We start from the raw sequence: 22,071 nt of genomic DNA on the forward strand, positions 1-22,071 counted from the left end.
CAAAACAGCCTGTGTACCTCAGGAAATACTTACAGTCTAGTCACTCAAGAGGTACTTGCAGAAATAAGAGCCATAAATATATCACACTGCTTAAAGCCAAGTCATATTTCAAGCTAAATTCAGATCACACTCAAATCTGTCACCAATGGTTAACCTTTCTACAGCAGCCACTCAAATTGTTTGAGTACTACAAGCAAACCTATGCTAATTCATACCAGGCTAATCTCTCTGTTTTACTACACAGCTGCAAAGGCCTTGAAGTGTTGCTCAAAGAGAAAATGAAGAGCAGAGGCAGGAATAGAATCTAGATTCTGTTTTTACCCCAAGTCCTGTGGTTTTGGTGTCAGGCCTGTTCCTCACCTCTGCTGCAGTGAGGGTGGATCAGAGAAAGTGTCAACTCGTGTTGCAGAAGTGCCCAACTCTGAGGGACTGCCTTGCACAACACAAGAGCAGAGTAAGGAAGCCATCATACAGCAGTTAAAATACCAGGGTTTTTTTAAAAACTCTGTTTTACAAGCAAATGTTTGTACAGAAGTTGATGGAACACAAGCAGACAAAATAAGCAAAATACAAGACCCAAGGGTTTGTCATAGAAATCTGCAGCCAGAACTCAACAAAAGGGCAAGAGCTGGAGATATTCACAGCATTGAACTACAGGTTTGTCCCCCCTCCCCCCAGTCCATGTGTGTAACAGGAAAAAGACATCCAGCATCAGCTATCAAACAGCTAAAATGCCCTCAGGGCTCACAGCCACTTCAGTACTCCACAATTCTGGATGCAACGGGGCACAGAGACAACTGCCACCATTGCAGAGTCCCCTCTTGCCAACTCTTTGTCACACACTGCTCCCAAACAAAAAGCAAACATAAAACCAGGAGCAGAGGGCTGTGTACTATTCTACATCAAGTTAAAACTAAGAGCAGTAGTGTTTAGCAGTTTAGTTTGTCAACTCTTCAGATTTTCATGAGAACTTCCCTCCACGGCCTCCTACTTTGAAAACTTCCACAGGCACTCCTTCCCAAAAGAAAGCCTAACCCTGATGGTATTTGACCTCAAATATAAACAGAAAGAGCAAATGCCAAGTTTGAAATGATTAAACAAAGTTAGTTGCCTATGTGTGAGTTAGAGAAGTGAGATTCTGGCAGCTGGCCAGATACAGGGAGTTTCCCTTCTCCCTACCAATGACCTGAAATCAGTTATCCCTGGATATTCCCAGCACAGACTGCCTGACAGCACAGAGTTCCTGCTAAGGGTCCATTAAATTCCCTCCTCTTTCCATTTCCCTGGATTAGACATGGATTTCCTTTTGCTCTGTGAAGACAGACTCAATCCTTGTTATTTTAGTCTCCATTCTGGCACAGAAGCTTTGTCCTGGAGTCAGGAGAACAAACCAGCTGCAACTGTCCAATGAGCCAAATCACTGGTGTGCAGAGATGAGGACTCAGGAGAGCAAGGCTCTAACTCTAGGTGAGACCATCAGGGAAGAGAAGACCATAGCACACAGTCCTTGTCCAAAGTGTTGCACTTATTGTGGATCCAGCACAGGGACTCCATGACGAAGCACCAGAACAAAGAAAGCAGGGATACAGACAAAGCATCTCCTCAGCAGTGGGTTTTCAACAGAGCAAAGTCATCTGAAAGCTCAAAAAAAACCAGGATCCCCAGAGCAGAAAGCAGAAATGCGCAATTCAAAACCACACAGACGTGAATCTTACTTTCAAAGGGCTTTATATTACAAAAAAACATAAGTCGCAACGAATGTGTAAAATCCATTCAATGAGGCTTGTTTCCAGTCTGCTAGGAAAGCTACTTTTCTCTTCTTTATTCCCAGCCTACTGCTGAAAACGTGATTGCCAAAACAATGACACCTCGAGCTAGATTTTTAAAATCAAACTTGTTCCGCCAGATCCAGCACTCTGAACTTGTCCAGGTTGTAGAAACAAGCCTTCACCACTCTGCCTCCAAAATATCTTCCATTTAGATCCACAACAGCTGGAATTGAAACAAAGAGCAGATCAGCAAGCAGCAATTCAATAAAATAAACATCTCTTCTACTAAACAGCCTGACCAGTGAGACTGTTTAATCTCTCTGAAGAAGTTACCACTGAGGTACACAGGACACAATTTAGGATCCTACCTTTGATGGCAGATTCAACCCGTTCAAACTCTAAAAATATTCTTACAGCTTCATCATCAGGGGCACCAGGGATCTGAAACAAAACAAAAAACCCCAAGCCACAAGTAATTAAAACAGTAGTGAGAACATTGTTTTCAATTGCTGTTCTTCACAAAGGCAGTGAAAAAACGAAATAAAAAGGTTCCAAAAACACAATACTCAAGTGATTTTTGCGCAGTTGCTATTGTTAGAAGCTTGTATCTTACAGGTACAGAAAATCCAGAACTCCAACACACTAAAGGACCCTGAGAGATCTTCAGTGTGTGCCCCTCTTAGGCAGTAACACTCCAGTTGTGAGGGATGAGTGCCCACTTTACTTTCAGAGCAGCCAATAAGAGAGACAGATTATCTCTTACCTCAAAGATGACACATTTCCCAACCTTGCCATACTTCTCACATTCTTCCTTAGTTTCAACTTCAAGGTCTTCATCCACCTCCCCAGCACCGACCATGTTCTGAAAGTCAAAGAACAAACCCAACTCACTGGATGGAGCCTGTGCAGGTGATTGTGTAGACAAATCACAGATGCTCTGTGAACTGTGATCACAAATACTTTAAAAGCTTAAGAGCTACAGGAGGAGACAGTTCCCTGTCCTTAAGACAAGGGAACTGCACATTTAAAGCAGTGTTGATTTAAAGTCACAGCTTGTACCCCAGAAAGTCACATAATTTCTCCAAAACACCACGTGGGTGCAGGCCAGAACCATTTGAACTGTGCAGAGTTTTCTATCAGGAACAGAGGTTTAAACATCTCAGCACCAAGACACATTCCCTTAATCCCAACTCACCCTCAATAAGACCACTTTAGTTGGGCATTTCAGGATCTCAGTTAAGGGGTTGGAATCCGCCTTCTTGCCTGTTTCTGTTTGAAGACAGAACAGTGAATCATGGTCTAATTTAAGATTAAAACTCAATTAGGGACTTCTATCAGAATCTTACTGATCAAACAATGGAATAAAAGCCACAAAATGTAGTTTCATATTGGTGAGGAACAGTTATTCATAACTTGTAGCTACTTGGAATGACAGTAAGCAGAAAAATCAATTCCAGTGGTGTGAATTAAGCAGTAACACTGACAAGGTGCTACTTCTTAGAGGGAAATAATTCCTAAGTTCAGAATTGTATCATAAGAACTACAAGACTAAAAGTATTCTGACTTCCACCACTTGTGTTCAGAAGCCTGGATGTTGTCTCAATATCAGACAAGAGCAGGAAAATGAGAGCAATATCAACAGGATGTGACAGGGAAAAAGCCATCAGTGCAGAGCAGGATCAGCCCTGGAAGTGAAGATGCTTCCCCAACACTAAAGGAGGACAACTGATGGAGGGAGGGGAGGATGAGCTAAAAAAAATGCAAATAGGATCACTTTACAAAAAGATAAAAAATATAAATTTCCACAAAAACAAATATGAGTCATTTCTCCAACTCCAATGTTTTTAACAAGGACAGACAGTAAACAGAAACCCAGGAGCTTAATCTCTCACACACTTGGTGCAGGACACAATTACCTTTCTCTGTAGATTCACCAACAATGATCTTGCCACCCCTCTTGCTTGTTTTCTCTACCGACAGTGCTGTGCTGAGCCCTTGTTCATGTTTGCCCAGCCCCTGGCCTTCTCTGAAACCATACTTCTGCATGATTTTGTGAGCTACTGTCCCCCTGCAACAAGAAAAAAAAAAAAAAAATCAGTTCATAAAGGTTTCTTCCACAAAACATTAACACTGCATTTCTCCTGAGTGCTCAAATATCCTACCTCCTACAACTTCCTTACACGGGGACAGACAGTACAGGAGCTTCTACAAGTTGCATGATTTTTTTGTAAGCAAAAGGCTAAAATTCTGGCTATGTAATGCTGAATGATTAAAACTCTAAGACACAGAAGAAATAGCCAATTGTGTGGTCAAAGTAAGGCAGGTTAAGTCAGATTTTCAGGCCTTCCTTCAATCAAGTCAGGGTTCCATGGTACTACTAATTAAAGGTGGTAACAATGCACAAGCTGGTCCAACAGCACCAAGTTTTGTTACCTTTTTCTGGACAATTAAAAAAAAAATCAAACCCAAAAATGAGGTCTCTAAGCTGTTTTTAGCTATAGATTCACCTTCATTTGTTGCCACAGTAATTGCACAACATCACATACAGGGCAGGAAAGTAAATGGGCAGATTTGCAGCCATAGCTACATTCGTGCAAAATACACTCTGAATTTTTCAACAAAGCAGAGCTGAAATGATTTGAAATATCAATTTGCTGGTATGTAGCAAATTTAAGACAAAGCTGGGAAAGAAATCTAGAAGAATTAACATGCCACCTGTGTTTTCAGGGTACACTCCATTGTCTGGCTTGTACAGGTCATAAACACTTTATGCTGGAGTGTGGCTTAAAAGCACAGCCTTGAATGCAACCACCTCAGATGTGTTTCCCTCAATCCTGTCAATCCACATTTTTTCCTCTATCCTGCCACTTTGGACTCTCTGAAGTCAGACTAACCACATACATGCAATGGGTTGTGCTCTTCTTCCCAGACAAACTTATTTCAGCTTTTGGTTTCCACCACCTTCCAATGCCTTTTCCCACAAAATGTGCAGGAGTCACTCATTTATTTACCCCATGTTGGCGAGGAAGGAGTTGCTGGGTCCTGTGGGGGAACGAGGTCTCTCTGGCTCATCATACACTGGGGGAGGAATTGCTGCTTTGGAAGAAGGTGCCCGAGGTCTTGACTCCTCCTCATATGGGAATGATGCTACAGCTGGAGAAAACAAAGACATTTGGGGGTTTTTTCCCAATAAAATCCTAAAAAACTATGAAGAGGTCTTCTACATAAATCCAAATCACGAGAATGTTTCCTTTGCACATGCTGTTTTGATATCCTCTCAACTCTCTCTTTCAGAAACATCTGAGTTATTCTGGGTTTTCCTCACTGGATGTAGATTTCCACAGCTCTATAATGCATTTATTAGCCTCTTATTAAATTGAGAAGAAGAACATTAAGAGACCACCTGCACTACAAAAAGTTTATCCAGAGGACAAACTCCCATTCATCAGAAATAGAATTATGACAAAAATGGATCAATGCACACAGCTCAAGGCCCAAGGACTGTAATAAAAATACACTGCACATTTGCAGAGAAGAGAAACCAGTCTATTAAAAAGAATGAATGCAACACTTCTCACTGGGAATTTCTGAATTTCAGCTCTTCCTGGGGATGGGGATGGATATCTCAATCATACTGGTTAGATTATTAAATCATCTTCCACTGACAAGTCAAATAGCAAAATGAAAATAGTAAAAAGCCTACTAGAACACTAGAAAAAAAAAACACTTTTGGATGGACTTATGGACTTATCAGACTGACTTAATTTTAGAGTATTTTCTTGTATACTAGCTCTTGTATCTTATCAAATAAAATGTCAGACATTAAGTTTGAGGAAAAATAATTCCAATTTAAACAGCAGATGGACTGGACTATGGGACTTATGCTACACCAATCTTTTTTTGTTTTCTTCCAGTCTGGTTTGGAGCATTAAGTAAGAAGCCATACAAAGGTTTCTTTGTGGGACCATGTCACATTTTAAAAGCTCTCCCCTTAAGGATATTCGTACTATTTCCAGCCTACATTTACTTTTCCTTGACACTGATCAATTGCTCTTAATTATTTACTCAAAACAATGTCTTTCTGTTTTGAATGTTTACATGTATCAAATGCTCTCACTGTATCATTCACTTAGGCTTTCAGATATTTTTTTTACATTTTAATCTTCCCATAAATACAATGATTCCCAAAGAAAAGTTTGTGTGCATAATCTTATTATTATTTTTTAATTTTCCATCAGAAACATACTGGTAATTATTTTAAAAAATTACAACAGTTAGACATGGAATTAAAAAAAAAAAAGAATGGTTTTGTTCCTATAGCAGATGATGCCATCTCGTGGACAACTGAGATCCTCACACCACCACTGCACACAAATCTCTTCAGCTAAAACTGCATCCCAGACAAATGCATAAAATTCTGTCTCTAGTGCATAACTCCTTTAGAAAAGATATTCACTAAGTACCTCCTCAAGGAAAGAGCAAAGGAAAAATTCCCTCTCCACACTGTGGAGGTTTCTAGTCTACCCAGAGAAACCTGCCTGTGACATTTCTTCTTTCATATCAGAAGTTGTAAGAGCCCAGTTTGCCAAGCCACTTGTCCAGCAATACATAAAGATTTCTTCAGAACAGAGATGTGAAGCAGGGCAGCATCACAGGTCCCCCACAGCCTCCCCCCAGAAACAAAGAACTTGTTCATGTCCTGCTGCTACAAAGAATCCAAAGGGAAAAGCAGGAGGTCTTAACTAAATAGAAAGTTGAGGAGGAAATTAACACTGCTGGGTTCAGAGAAGAGGATTTTGGAATACTCACGTTCTTTGTCCTTTTCCACGAGAGAAGTGGGTGGTGCAATGGCAGCTCCTCCCATACCTATGAAAGTGGAACACAACACATTTGGAGGATATCACGACAGACTTGAATTATTTACTGTAACTTTGTTGCTGAAAGAGCAAAAAGACTAATTTTGTTTATGCAAAGACATATTTCTGACCCCCATCACCTGACAAGCTCTAAGGGCACTGATGTAACAAATGCAGGAATGAAAAGCTGCAAGAGTGAAAACTCAGTGATTCTCACAGCTTGATTTTATGTCATGCCTCATCCCTTCCCTGGAACCTACATCATGCAGAAACTTACAATAGGTATCTACAAACTAAGGTTAAACAGAGGTATTTCCACAAGTAATTTGGCTGCCATCTACCTCCATGGAAAAATACCAGTCTTCTTCTTCTGCATTATATTATGTTGTAATAAGATGCCAGATTTATTCTAAAGGCTCAGAATTAACAGTGCACTCTTGTGAGGACAGAGAAATACAGAACCCAAGAAATAGGACTGTGAATTCCCCTCCCTCTTTTTCTCTTCTTTCCACACTAAAATCATAAGCAGTTCCCTTACTTCTTTTTCGTCTCTCCCTTTCATAATCTTCATCTTCATCAGAATCTGGATCTGGTCGTCTTGAAAACCCACTGGCTTCATGCCTGTCTTTACGCCTTCTAGGAGACACAGCAAGTTAGAATGAGAAACCATGGAAGTTAACTCTTGGTTTTAATTTGTGATCTCACTTCTGCAGGGTGAATTATTCTGCTCCATCCAACAGGCATTTAACATGTTTCCCATGAAAGTGCAAGTTAACACCATCACCATTTGCTTCTTTGCTTTTACCACCATGGGGCATTTTTGGTTAAACAGAAGATGGATCTAAGCCAAGATCATTTTCCATTTGCAAGTCAGCCAAGAATGCATGCAAGGAGGAAGCACCTGAATAAATCCTGTCCAAACGAGTGACTGAATAACTAATGTGGAACAGGTGTTGGATGGAACAGAAAGCAAAGTAACAGACATTAATTAATCCATGACCCTGCTTTGGACAGAATCCCTTTTACATTTCCCATCACAGACTACACAGAGTAGTATCAGTTACTGAATAAAAAACATCCTCATGCTTAAACATCAGATTGTTGAGACACTTGCCTGGCAATTAAAATAAGATTCAGGAATAACTTCTAATGCAAAGTAATGAATGCTTCAAGATTTGTTTGCACTTCAGCTGTTATCCAATGTGATCAGGAAATTACCCATTTTAATACAACAAAAAGGAAAAGCAATTTCCTGTTAAGTGCACCACCTGATGCACAAATCAAAACTCATTCCTAGCACAGCCACCAAAACCGTGCTAAAGGATGACAAAAACAGCTCAACTGTGGAACCACACAGAATTTCTGAATCTCTACCCTATGATTGTGGAAATTAATCAAAACAAGTGTCCAGCCTGAACTTCCAAAGCACACATCTGATGAAGGTTTGGCTGAGATTGTTTCCCCAGCTTGAAATCAGAATTTATTATGCATTTTTCACCTCTTTTCTCTAATGTTTATATGGCCCACACACAAGTACAAACACAACCAAAGAGCAGTCAATGCTGAAGCTGTGGGAATGACATCCCAGATTCCTGAGGTCTTGCATGCCAGTAGGGCAGAGCCTCAGGCATTCGTCTTCCATCAAAACAACAAAGATAAAACCAAGAAAAGACAGAGAAGACCCAATGACTAGAAATATTAATTTCCACAATCTAAACAGGGCAGCAGAATTGTAATTCCGGACTTCAGATGATTCATACTGTCATGAAGATGGTTTATTCACTTCACTTGAAATGAGCAAATGTAATCTTCTGCCTGGCTGGCAGACATTTTACCATTTATAACAATCAGATACTGAATCTGCATTCAACTTCCTTAACATGATTACAAAGATTTCTTATTTCAGGGAAAGGGCATTAAAAATAAAGCAGTATTTTCTTTTGTCCAGAGACAATAGATTAATAAACACATAATTAACTTACTTAAGAATTAAATTACTGAATGCAGAGTATTAAAAAAGGAAATGCAATTATGCCTCTCTAAGGCTGCGCTAGCTACATTTAAAACTGAATGCATCCATGGATCAGGTTGTAGTTTTTAGAAGCAGAAAGGATGGCTCATCACTGAGTGTTGAAAAAGTTTTTCTGCAATCAGGAGACAATGACATCAAATACTCTAAAACACCTGCAAGGTCAAAGTCTGATAACGATGCATGAAGTACCCAAATATTGCTGCTATTATTGAAACAAAGTAAATTTAGAATAATTTTGACAAGGGTCTTTCACTCAAAGAGGCTGCATAGTTGATAATTCTTATTGGTTTTGCACTGTTTGGTGATTTTTACCAAGAGCATTAAAACATATTAATTAAAACACTGCACTTGTTTCTAAAAGCGCACAGTATTCACAAACCCCCTAAGAACTTCCAAGAATACAGAGAGATAAAATGTAACAAATTGACATGTCTATTTAGATAAGGGTCAATATGTCAAGCCTTTAAACAAAAGCCTTACTTTTCTCTCTCTTCAATCTCCTTCTGCCTCTCCAGCTCCCGCTGCCGCTGCCGTTCCTCCCTCTGACGTTTCACCACTTTTTCGTAGTCATTTGGGAACATGGGATCATACTCATCTGCCAAGGGAATCAACACATCTCCTGCAGAAAAACCACTAGGGACAGGATCCTGGAAAAAAGATAAATTCTTTTTTTAGCTGAGAGCTGAAAACAACACCCAGTTGGAAAGCAAAAATTTAACACTTCTGATTCCTGACTTCTGTAATGTCAGGTAATATTCTAATCCCACTGGTCCTACAAGGAATCTCGGCTTTATTTAAACCTAACATTTCATCCAGTCTCTCATTACATCAAATTTTTCCCATGAAGAAAGACCCACCTCCTCGCCTTGCAAAATGCAAAGCAGCACCAAATCAGCACGGACAGGAATTTTTCAAACCCCACTAATGCATTATTAGAAGCTTTATGGCATCTTGCTGCTGCAGCCATCTGTCAGGGTCCTCCCACACAATCTCATCAGGCTTTTTATCAGCTGCTATTAATATAATATCAACAGAGGCACACAGCACACAGACTGCTCTCCTCGAATCTGAAAGAACCATTTCAGAACTCTTCCTTTGAAGAAGCTGCAGGAAGAGAGTTTCTCTTGATTCCTTACCATGAGAAATCCATTCAAAAAGTTAGGTGGCTTTAGTTGTTTTATTTTTCAGTTGACTGTTACACAGGTCCAGTTCCAACACTGGTGCAAACACAATGACAGTCACTATTTAGCTGCCCAAATTGCTGTCTTGCCAGGTAATTTGAAGCTGTCCAGGATTCTAAGAACACTGTTTTATAACTGCACATTAACTGTGGTAATTCCATGCTGTACCACATATAAGTCTGAATGGTGTTGAAGTGTTAATTAAAGCACTCTCAGCAGAGGAAGATATTCTCAGAAAATAATCAATTTTTTGACCACTAGGAAACATTCAACTTCCAAAACATTTGGAAATTTTAGCTGTCCTGGTCTTACCTTTAGCCCAGCTGCTACATGAGGGGGTGTGTCCACGATCTGTCTCTCATCAGAGGAGCTGCCTCGTTTCAGGTCAATCACTGGAGCAAGGACTGTGGTTTGTTTTGTTCTCTGACTCTGCAAAAGTCACCAAAACACACAATGTCTAAAAAAGATAAAGCAGTTTTCTAAAAATCAGCTTACTTGATAGACTTTGCTGTGGTAGGTGAATGGTCCTAGGTTTTCACTGGGACCAGAAACACACATTAAAAATTCATCCAATCACTTCAGGTCAGTTTAAACTGAGTTGGTTTCTAAGAAACTCAGGTTTATTCCAAAGATCTACTGTTCTTCACATTTATCATCAGATAAAATATTTTAAACTCTTGAGTTTTCTAATCCTATCCTATTCTTCTGTCAGGCTATGGATACAGTGCACATCAGTTACATGGACAAAGAATATAACTAATACAGCAGTCTGTAAATTTCATCCACAAAGTTTGTTCCAATTATCAATACATCCTGCTCCCAATTTCAGCAGCATAAATCAGGAGTAATTCCAGTGAAAAAAATGCTACTTAAGTACCTGGCATCAGTGCTACTGCTTCTTAATTAAGTAGTCTCACTACAGAACCTACAGTGCCCCAAAGAGCACCTGTGTCCTGCCTGAACCAAAATATCAACACTGCTCAAAGAAAAAGGGTGAAACTAAAAGAAGCAGCAATAAAAAGAGAAAATGGCTCCGTCACAGTCTAATAAAAATCAGCTCGCACTCCTCCTTTTCATCTACTCTGGAAACACTTGCTGTAAAATTTCTAATACATAATGATTTGCAGGTTAGCACCAAGAGCCTTTTAAATAACAACCATAAAATGATGTAAACATGTAAATAGTCAATCGCAATGAGATTCAGCTTTATTATTTTTTTTTACTTACATTAAAAAAATTTATAAAGCTGAATTTCACTATCTTTAAAGCTAAACTTGAAGATCAGCTTTTGGCTCTGCTGTTAAAAGCTCAGAGGTTTGCAGCACATACACCAGTGCATCCTTCAGTTTTAATTTTGCAACACTCCCTCTAAAAGACATCAAGAAAAATGCATTTTTTCTTTTTCCCCTTCAGCATTGCCAGGCTCTCTGCTACAAACTAACAGACAAATGCCAGCAAAATTACATCAAATCAGTATTCTGAGGTCACAAACACAATGCACTGGACACGAAAGAAGTCTGAAAAACAGAAAGCAAAACCACAAAGGGACTGTACCTTTGCTTGTGTGAGAGCTGCTTTCTTCACCTGCAACTGAGACTGCAGCAGTTTGAAATTCTTGGACCAGCCTTCTGTTTTAGAATCGCTGGTCTCAACCCCCAGGTCATCGTAAAGTGACATTTTCTCTTCAATTTAAAACTGGAAGAAAAAAAAACAAACCTCTAGATGACACCACAAACCAATTTACAAGTTATTTGCTAAGAGTTTGCATATATGGGTATACCACCTTTTATTTCACTTTTCCTAAAGACAGAGAAAATTGACCTTTTTCTGGCTAGTGGTAAATACACATAACTAGAGAACATAAAAGGAACAATTTGAAAGGTGATGAGAACTGTTCAAGAATTAATTTAATCCTGCAGTGGAATATGAACAATTAGGGCTCAACAGCAAGAAGTTTACTGCAAAAAGAAAAAGGAGGTTTTGAAGATTATTAAACATCTGGCCTCGGGATGAAACACGGCAGGGGTTATAAAGGCACAGATGCACAGGATGAGGACAGGGGGTTGTAGGAATTCCCACGTGCCACAGAGCAGTGGGATTTTGGCAGCAGGAGTGATGCTATCCAGAGGGAGAGAGCAGGCACTGGGGAACCACAGAATCAATCAAGGTGCAAAAGACCTCTGAGATCATCGAGTCCAGCCCGTGACTGAAGACCACCTTGTCACCCAGACCAGAGCACTCAGTGCCACATCCAGTCTTTCCTTGGACACCTGCAGGGATGGGGACTTCACCACCTCCCTGGGCAGTCTGTTACAACACTTAACCACCTTTTCTGATACGAAATTCTTCCTGATGCCCAGCCTGAACCTCCCCTGGTGCCACTTGATGCCATTTCCTCTTGTCCTGTCGCTTGTTATCTGTCAGCAGAGCCCCCCCGGCTGTCCCCTCCTGTCAGGGAGTTCTGGAGAGCGAGAAATTCCCCCCTGAGCCTCCTTTTCTCCAGGCTGAGCCCCTCCAGCCATTCCTCCTCAGACCTGTGCCCACGACAAAGGGAAGGGTGAGCTGCGATCTCCGTCGCTCTGGGAACAGAGGGGGCCAAGCAGGCCCTGACGCCTCCCCCACCCTCCACACAGGCCCGGACCCCTCTGAGGAGCCTCTAAGCGTGGCACACCCACCCTGCCCTGCCCTGCCCTGCTCTGCTCTGCTCTGCCTCGCCACACCCCGCAGGGCCCGGAGCCGCCTCCCCACACGGCCGGGCCGGGCCCGGAGCCGCCGCTCACCCGTCCCAGCGCCGCCGCCGCCATGAGCCGGCGCTGAGCACGCCGGGAAGGGCCGCGCCTGCGCACTGCGCCCCGCGCCGCCACCGCGCCAGCGCCCCCCGGCGGCGGGAGGAGGGAGCGGCAGCGGCGCCATTGCCGCCCCTCACGGCCGGCCCAGTACGGACCAGTCGGGACTGGGAGGGCGGCACGGCAAATCCCGGGGACTGGGAGTGTTATAAATGAAAAATGATCCAGCCAAATTAAAAAAATAAAAAATTTATTTTAGCAATAGAGATCTAACTTAGCCAGCCACAAGGAAAAGGACAGTGCCGAGCCCGGGATCGGCGCTGGATGTAAGACACAGAGATCAGCCTCAGCAGAGGTTTCACTCTATGCTCCCACACCACCATCCAAGCGATTTTTATAGGGAAAATTTTGCCTGAAGCCAGGATTTCGGCATTCAGTCCCATAAGTTGATGAGATTTCCTTCTCGGCGACAAGGCAGAACAATTCGAAATCCGGTGTCGTTGGAACTCTTGATGAAATTTACGGGAACACCGTATTCGCATGTCTCGGCCCGGGGGATGTTCCTGATGCCCATCTCGGCTCGTTCACGCGACGATCAGCGCCTGGGTGTCTCCATATCGCCTCAGATAAGGCCCATCCCCTGGCGAGCCACATCCCTTTGCTTGTACATCGGGTTTTAACACACACCTGCTTTTGCCTGAGAAGGGGGGGGGGGGCGCTTCTAATGCCAAAGGGTACATTCTAACAACTATTTAATATTATATGTATCATGCAAAAAAAAAAAAGAAAAAAAGGCGCGAATTACACCTGTTCCATGTAACAGGAGGGCGGCACGGCACACCCCGGGGGCTGGGAGAGGCGGCAGGGAGGGCAGGAGGCGGGTGGGATGCTGTCCCCGCCCCAGCTGCCCTCCCAGCGGCCGAGAAGCTGCCGACCCCGAGAATAAAAACCCGGGTGCTTCAGGGTTCTCACGGCGCTCGTCGAGTGTCATCCGCGCTCGGAGCCTTTGTTTAATCATAGAATCCCTGAGCCACGGAGAGCGTCCACGGGGATGGGGAAGGGTTTGGAGGGGAAGCCCTGAGGGCAGTTGGGTTTTTTAGGGGCACTGGACAACCCCACTGGAGTCTTCAGTATCCTCCCGAGAGCAGGAGGGCGGGCGCCGGTCTCAGTGGCAATAGTGACAGGAGCCGAGGGCAGGGCTGGGTTTATGCCCAACCCTGTTTGCTCTGGATGTTCTATGATAATTTTCCACACTGTGTTTCTAACTCCCTAAGTAATATGTGGTAGTTTACTCAGTGAGTAACCTGTCTCAGTGGCCGTTCAGTATTTCTAGTTACTTCCCAAGGGCACCTGAGATTTTGGGGAGGGGAATTGGAGGCAATGATATGAGACGCTTCTGAGTCTGGCAACGCCGAGAAAGTTACAAGAACAGAAAACTTATTCTTCATCAATTTCAAACAATTCTGTCTGTTATTCCAGCATGTTTGCTGCCGTTTTACTGTGTCATCACTGTCACTGAGGTCACTGGCTAATTGTTACTGCAAAATATTTGGCTATTAGAAGTTTTTGCTGCATTATGTCCTTTGGGCCTGAAGTGGACTTGTTTGGTCTGCAGAAACAATTTCTGTTTTCTAAAAACCTTAAAATTCTCTATCTGTCTGAGCCTGGAATTTACCCAACCGTACCAATTTCCCAGCCCAATATCTTGCACTAATTATTTAATATCTTGTTTTTGACAGAGGCAAAAAAAGGATTTTCTTTTTTACTTATACTGCACCGGTGTATCTCCAACTCATACCAAGCACATGAAATAGATGAGCTGAGTTTTCTAAGAATTATGGCCACTTGCACCACATGATGATGCAAATGAACATGCAAGACTGTCTGCAAAGCCAAACACCAGCCCTGAAGCAGATAGATCTGGCACCTCAACCTCAAAATATTACAAGCACTATCTCTGTATTAATCAGAAAGTCTTTATCTCCAGCATTGCTTCCGACTGTGCTACTGTGCAGTTTATTTCCCTGTGGTTAGCTGAAAAAATAAATAAAATAAAGCTACTACTTCCTCTCCTACTTATGCTGCTTTCTATTAACCTAATATTTCTAAACACATTTACAGATATGTCTATTTTCATCATGACAGTGAAAGCTCCTTAAATATAAAAAGAAATTGTCTTCACTTTATTTATAGAGGATCTCCCAGGCATCTTCCTATGGTTTTTGCTTTAGCAATGCCTGCACTTTTTAAAGGAAGGATTGATATAATTCACACATCTGTAACCTTGTGGAAGGAAAAAAAAAAATCAGCAAGGCACTACTTTTACAGCGTAAGAATCCCACTGAGAAAAGAACTATGTATTCTATGTTAAAGGAAGGAATCAAATAATTAATTGCATCAAAAGGTACTGAGAGAAATCCCTGTGGATTGAGATGTCACAGAGCAATATCACAGCATGACAGCCAATGGGAGAAACTCAAAGGAGATTAGAGTCTGCAGAGGTGGAAAACACGAGAGCAACGGGAGATTTCAGTTCCTCCTCAGAACGAGTCATAGCAGGGAGGGTAAAGGTTGAATTGTCAGACCTGTAAATAACTACCTATTAAAGCCATGAATCAGATAACTCACAAGGAGAGAAGCAGCTCTTGGGTAAGCCTGGAAAGTGCAGTAGGCATGGATCAAAACTGATCCATCACTGCGATAATAGCCACAGTGTGTTTGTGCACACCCACTTAGGAGCGAAGGAGCCAAGAAAATCCTTCTCATTAAATTCGGGGAGGCTGCAGGGAGATAAAGAAACCTCGCCCTGCTGCCAAGGTCCCAGACAAACTGGAAATGGAGGAGAAATATGTGAGCTCATCCCCAAGCATTGCACATCTTGAAGGTGGGTTAATTGTGGCTGAAATCTCCTTTTCATCTGCAAAGGTGGGGGAGCACTGGCCAGCTCTGTGCCTCCTACAGACCCTCACAGATGTTGAAGTCTGATCTTCAAGCTATTTTTGTTTTTTCCATTCATATTTCAAACCCTTCCTTTTCCTTTTGAATCCCACTCATGATTGCTGTATCACCAGTTCTACATGTCTACCTGCCTTGCTAATCTCATGTGGCTCTGTCTCTATGTTTTCTTGCAGCTCTTTTCTCCCAGCTTCACAATTTTCTCATCGTTTTGAGATGAGTTTGATACAGAGGAGAGGAGAGGAGAGGAGAGGAGAGGAGAGGAGAGGAGAGGAGAGGAGAGGAGAGGAGAGGAGAGGAGAGGAGAGGAGATAATGGAGATAATGGAGATGGGATTAATTACAGGGAGATCCAAAAAGCTGTGAATAAGCCAATTTTCCCCACTGTGAGAAGGGCCACCAGCCTTGATTGGAACCCCTCATTGTACCAACAGGCCACCTGGAAAAGGTGAACAGCCAAGGTGGTGAAATCTGCTGCAAATCCCCATTTTTTTTCAGAGTAATCAGCCAAAAGCTGGAAGCAAGAAGTTGCAGAAGGATAGCGTGGCACTGGCTCAGTGATGAGATGGCAGATGGGACCCACTGTTAATGAATGCAAAGTAATGCACACAAGACAAAATATCTCTAACAAAACACACACAGCAGCAGCTCTAAATCAGCTGCTTCCATTAAGGAAAGAGATGCTGCATTCATTGTGGATAATTTTCCTGAAATGCCTACTTAGTGAAGGAAGGAAACAGGAAAGCAAACAGGCTGCTGGGAAGCATTAAAATCTTAAAAAAAGAGAAAGTATCCTCATAAATCCAACATGCACATGCACGTTTGAGTGGCCACCTGCACTCCTGGGTATCTCATCCTCTCCAAGAAGCAGCAGTGCAATAAAAAAGAAAGAAATCAGATGTATTGGGTGAATAGAGGCAGCTGAAGAGGACCCTGGAAGCATCAAGCACCCAAAATGGTCCAGAAAAGGTAAATAGGGAGTTCTCATTTTTCTCCCTGACGGGGATCTTTAAGAATGCATAAAATAAAGCAGTGCTGGGGAAAAAAAAAAACCAGCCATTAAATGTCTCATTTATGTCTCATTTCCCTAAAGCATTGATAGCAGTTTTTGGTGGATGTGGATGATTTGTTTTATGTTACAGATCTCCTCTGAGGGTGAGGGGTGCTAATATGCCAAAATGGCATTAGAGGGCAGTGCATGGCAACGTAACTGGAATTTTCTGGGGTGGCTGTGAGAAACCACCCTTTAGAACCTCTAAGGATTGGGACAACAGAGCAGCTCCCACTCACACAGGTGGGAAATGGTGGGGATCAGCACATGGCACAAAAGCAAAACATGAGGGCTGATCAGAGCAGTGTCAACCTGCTCAAAAAGTAGTTAAATCCCATTAAATGGTGGTTTCTAGCCAATGGTGGAGAACCCAAGCAGAGAACCAACCCTGCTACACACCACACTTTTTGTGGTGACCCTGGCAGAACCTCCAAACCTTTCTGGATTTGATTTTCTTTTTTTTTTTATTTCCCTCCCTTCCCCCCCCCCCCCCCCCCCCCCCCAGAAAATACTTGCTGTTGTCCTCCCAATGATCTTCAGCTTTGCCCACCGGGCAAAATGAAATATGAAGAGGAAAGCCCCAGAGGAAAACTTGTCCTGGCTTGGGAAGATCGGCTTAGGTTTGCTGCCTTAAAAAAAAACAAAACCCAAACTTAAAGGAGTAGCAACCTGAAGGAATTGAAAACAGTTAGAAAGGTACTTGAAATATTCTTTCTTCTGCTAAGGGAACAGCTGAAAATATGACTGTGAAAGCAGTGAAGGAAACAGTGCCTTTTGCCATATATAGAATAACCCAAACCCCCAGAAAATTGTGGGGTTTTTCCCCCTATTTTTTACTTGCTTCACATTTTCACCTAGTTTCATACTTTGGCTAAGTTCCATAACTAAAATGAGTAAGAAATATCTCAGAACATTTCATCACAGATGAAGTTTCCGACACACATACTTCAATATTTTTGATGACAACTGAAAAAAACTCCATTGCTTTTGACACTGCACAGGGAGTGTTTTTGTTTGGCCAGCCATGGGAAAAAAAACATGCTTCAAATGAGGAAATGACCATTTTGTCCTACCACTACTGTCTAAAGCTTGTTTGAAGAAGTGAGAAAACATCAAAAACATAGCAGTGAAAATATTACACATGACTAGACTCAGTACAGATGGGATCTCTGCCATCACTGAAGAAAAAAAGGGTTGTGCTGCTCTGCTAGAGGAAGGATTTTGATATGAAATTATTCAGAACTCCCCCGTGTTAGCCACAGTGGGTCTCTGTGCCAAAAATACAGGTTTCTTACACGCTGAAAATCCCACTGCCTGAGAAACTGGAGGGATTTCAGGAGGTTTGTCTTTTTGGAATTCTAGAAGATCTTGTGTTGAAATGGACCTACAAAGATCTGGATTAAGAACCTTTGCTGGGAATTGGACTCAGTCATCCCTGTGTGTCACTTCTGGCTTAAAATGTTCTATGATTCTGTGATTTTATGAAAATGAGGGGTTAGGGGGAGTTAAACCTCTGTTGCAATGGTCACCAGTTTTAAAACTTATAACTGAGAAAGATACTGTAAGCCAAGGCAAATAGTGAAGGAGGGTTTGGAAGTGGAGAAGAAAATCAGCTTTATAAACATCTGAATTAAAGCTCTATCCAAATTTACAGGTAGTCTTTTTTGACTGAAATAAAATTCTGGTTATGAGATTAAATTCTAAGAACTGTGAGTTATTATCAAGCGGAGCGACATCGCTCTGGAAATGCCTCTGCTCTGATGATTTTATAAGGTGAGGTTACCCTTCCGCTTGCTCAAGATTTATATCAAATTCTCATGAACCACTGTTTTCAGCCCAAAATAGCTGAGTCCAAGAACTTGAAGTTCAAAGAGAATTTTCTGACGTCCTGTTGTAGTGGCTTGGCATAAACAGAACTATTCTTGGTATAAACAGAACTATTTGGTGTTAGAAGCACATTAATGGGGCACTGAGATGCTCATGGATAGTAACAGATTGCCCAGAGAGGTTGGGCAGTCTCCATCCTTGGAGGTTTGCAAGGCCAAGTGAATAAATCCAGGTGGGATCTCATTACCAGCCTTGTTTCCAATCTGAACTGTTTGATGAATCTGTGATTATTTCTATGGCTTTGTTACTTGCTGTACGTCTTCAGAGAGATGAAGGAGAAGATTTAGCATCCAGACTTGCTCTGGATTTACATTCCAAGTGCTCTGACCACTGGGAAAATGTCAAAAGGAGTTCTCCTCCATTAGGGATCCCCAGCTTTTAAACAGAAATTCAGCCTCTCTTCCATGCAGTATTTTGTGCTGGGACATGGTCTTCTCTGTCTTTTTCTGTGGATTTCTTCCCATGAGGATCAAGTGCAGCATCCTAGGCCCTGAAGCGTGTCCAGTGGCATTGATATTCCAGGTGACTTTTTGCAGCTAAGACAGATGTTCAGAATCTGTTGAATGAAGAAATGCTTGTTTAGGGTAGTTGTGCCAACCCTTCCAAATGTTTTTTTGCCACAGAGGTGTATGATGCCAACAGAGACAGCAACACTGGAACATCCTCATCCCTGACCAGTCTGGTCTAAGGGATATGACTCTGGTTTAGGATTTGGAACGTCATCAAGCCCCAAGCAGCATTTTCCAGCTGTTTAGAAGTTACACTTTCCACCTCACAAGAGGACCATATATATGGATATATGGACACAGGGATGTTGTCTTATACAATTAGAATGTAATTAATTTCATCAACTTTTATCTTTCTAAAACTGAGATGCCCAATACGTTTTCAAGCACAGGCTGTGGCCAGATGATCAGTCATCTCTAGAACACCATCCTTGGAACAGCACTTTCCTAATTTACTGGGACACTTTCCATATTCCACTTTATATCCTAGGACTTGGTCATAGTTTTAATTTTATGAAAATACATAATTGTTTGCCATGCAATTTTTGGTAACTCTACAATTCACAAGACACTGCTCGAGTAAGAAACAAAGAGCTATGTGTTTATTCTGAGTGTGTATCTCATTCAACACAGAAAAACTTTTCTATGTTATAAAACAACCTAATGACTGGAAGTTAAAACAAGATTAGGAAAAAAGGCTGATTATTCTGCATTTTTCTGGGCAGGATTAGGAAAAAAAGGCTGATTATTCTGCATTTTTCTGGGCAGGATTTATTGCCTCTTCCTTCAGAAATATTATCCTGTTTATTGAAAAAGGCCTGATACTGAACTACCCTGATAGGTAATGTAGCCCAGCCTGTCAACTCTTATATTTCTTAAAAAAACAAAAGCAATGTAGCCAGAGATAGAGGACTCCAAAGTCCTTGGTGATCTGATCCCAACATGGATCAGATCACTGTATCATGGAAGGCAAATGATGGAAATGGAATGCTGGACTTTCATCTTTTTCAACCTGACAGTGTTCACCACGTGCCTTGTTTTTCTTTCTACACTCATTCCAATGCCTTAATCATGAACGAGCAATGGCCAAGTGTGAGCACTGTCCATCCTTCTGTTCCTCAAATACAAGGAAGGCATAAAAAAAATCTACCCCAAACCTACTCTTCAGGTAAATAGCATCATCTTCACCATCAGACCAGACCACATGTACGTAAAAGGATGTGTTATCAAAAATATCTGTAATGGTGACCTTAAAAAAGTACAAGCAGTGCTAATGAATTTCTTGTTATTTTAGAAAGGGACTTTCTTCTCTGTTAGTGCAGAGAGCTTCCTGAAGCAAAAACAAATGAAGCTTTTATCTCTTTCTTTTTAAATATAAGGCAGAAACATTTTGACTAAATTTCTGCTCTGCTTTTTTTCTTAGTTATTCAGAATTAGGAGGAGATATTTTCAATGATCCTTCAGCCCAGAAAAGAGAAGGGTCTGGGGAGAACTTCGGACACCTTCCAGTACCTAAGCAGTCTCCAAGAGAGCTGGAAAGGGACTTTGTATGAGGGCATGGAATGACAGGACAAGGGGGGATGGCTTTAACCTGACAGAGGACAGCGTTAGATTGGATATCAGGAAGAAATTCTTTACTGTGTGTGTAGTGACTGGCAGAGGTTGCCCAGAAAAGCTGTGGCTGCCCCATCCCTGGAGATGTTCAAGGCCAGGTTGGACAGGGCTTGGAGCAACCTGGGATAGTGGAAGCTGTCCCTGCCCATGGCAGGGGGCTAGAACAAAGTGATCTCTAAGGTCCGTTCCAACCCAAATGATTCTGTGATTCTAAGACAGAGTTCTGTCTTAGCTCAAAGACTGCACATGGCATCAAGCAGGAGGACATAGAGACATCTCTGCAGTTAACATGAAGGTTTTTATCAAGAATTTATTGTAATTAAGAGTTTACAGGTGTTGGGCAAGGGGAAAGGCAAGGAAGTGACTTCCCCAATCCACATTTGGAGTTAGTGGAGGAGCCCAAATTAGGACGAGGTGCTCTAAGCTGTCTCCTCTGGGTTCCTTCTGATGCTTGTGGCCTTTGGAAGCTGGTCCTTCTCGTGAAGCTCTCCCTCTCTTAGCTCCTCTAGTTCCCCATGTATTGGAAATTCCCATTTGTTGGTTATGATTTCTCATTTCAAAGCTCCACACTGGAGCTGGATGTTGCCAGAATGGAGCATTCCAAGGGCAGAGCCAGCCTGTGCCACCATGGGGAACTCTCAGCAATGCCTGTGACACTCAATGAATGCCAGCAGCTCTGCTCGGACAATGTCACTTTTTGGGGAGTGTAAGAAGCTGAGGTTTGGCTGTGCATGGACATTTGAGATGCCACAGCAACCAGAATGCAAATCCAGTTGCATTAAAATGGGTGCAGTTACTGTCTTTGTGGAAATATTTAGTTTTTTAATTTTCTTGATACCACTAAAGAGAGATGATACAGATATTATCATCTTGATGACTACTGAACAGCCAAGCAGGTAGATACTATAATTCTATTATGATTTATTTTTTCATATTATCTTTCATCTATTCTTTTATAGTCTAAGCACATATCTGGCAGAGTATCTGGAGTACTTTCCACTTCTAACTTTAAATGACCTGACAAAAATGCTCCAAATGGAGGAGGCTCAGTGTCTGGCTTTTATTAGTCACATCACATATTCAGGTTTTCCACTTGCTCACCATGAAAACGGCTAATGAGATGTTTTTTTTGAGTGCTACTCTTTGTATCATGCAGGTGACAGATATAATGAAGACCGTCATGAGGGCATCTGAGCGAGGGGCAGTCTGGCTGGTAGGAAGTAAATCGGCCCTGGAAATTGTCCTCTCTTTGTTCCTTCAACACAAGTGACATCAGCCTCTGTGTGACATGGGGACATGTGAAACTCTACCCAAAATATTCTCACTTTCAAAGACTTATTTAATAATTCCCTATTTTAAAAGTAAGTTGCAAGTCAAGCTCAAGATGAGGGAATGTTGATCTCTGGGAGTAGAAACAAAGAAATTTTGGAGTTGG

The 22,071-nt window shown here is 42.0% G+C and overlaps 1 protein-coding gene across 2 annotated transcripts; it reads right to left on the reverse strand.

Annotated features, from left to right (window-relative positions):
• Nucleotides 1-923: 923 nt before the first annotated feature.
• On the reverse strand, nt 924-12,676 carry RBM17 (RNA binding motif protein 17). 2 transcript variants are annotated; one of them, XM_053978467.1, is made up of 12 exons: nt 12,619-12,676; nt 11,393-11,533; nt 10,151-10,267; nt 9,138-9,304; nt 7,164-7,258; nt 6,579-6,635; nt 4,781-4,922; nt 3,686-3,837; nt 2,965-3,038; nt 2,533-2,631; nt 2,138-2,210; nt 924-1,992 (listed from the first exon to the last, which is right to left on the reverse strand). In XM_053978467.1, the coding sequence occupies exons 2-12, from the start codon at nt 11,513-11,515 to the stop codon at nt 1,889-1,891; spliced, it is 1,203 nt and encodes a 400-aa protein (XP_053834442.1). In that variant the 5' UTR covers nt 11,516-11,533; nt 12,619-12,676; the 3' UTR covers nt 924-1,888. The 2 variants fall into 2 exon arrangements, with proteins under 2 accessions (XP_053834442.1, XP_053834441.1); XM_053978466.1 differs by having other exon boundaries at nt 7,164-7,261.
• Between the last annotated feature and the right edge of the window lie 9,395 nt (nt 12,677-22,071).

The sequence above is a fragment of the Vidua macroura genome, chromosome 5, assembly GCF_024509145.1.
Source record: "Vidua macroura isolate BioBank_ID:100142 chromosome 5, ASM2450914v1, whole genome shotgun sequence".
NCBI lineage: Eukaryota > Metazoa > Chordata > Aves > Passeriformes > Viduidae > Vidua > Vidua macroura.

Bases quoted from the DNA above. Each gene is read 5' to 3' on its own strand.
- RBM17 (XM_053978466.1), bottom strand. From the start codon at position 11,515: ATGTCACTTTACGATGACCTGGGGGTTGAGACCAGCGATTCTAAAACA. The intron at 3,838-4,780 runs GTAAATAAATGA...TTCTTGTTGCAG, and splicing joins TCCTTCCTCGCCAACATGGG to GGGGACAGTAGCTCACAAAA. The intron at 2,632-2,964 runs GTGAGTTGGGAT...TTTGACTTTCAG, and splicing joins CTAAAGTGGTCTTATTGAGG to AACATGGTCGGTGCTGGGGA.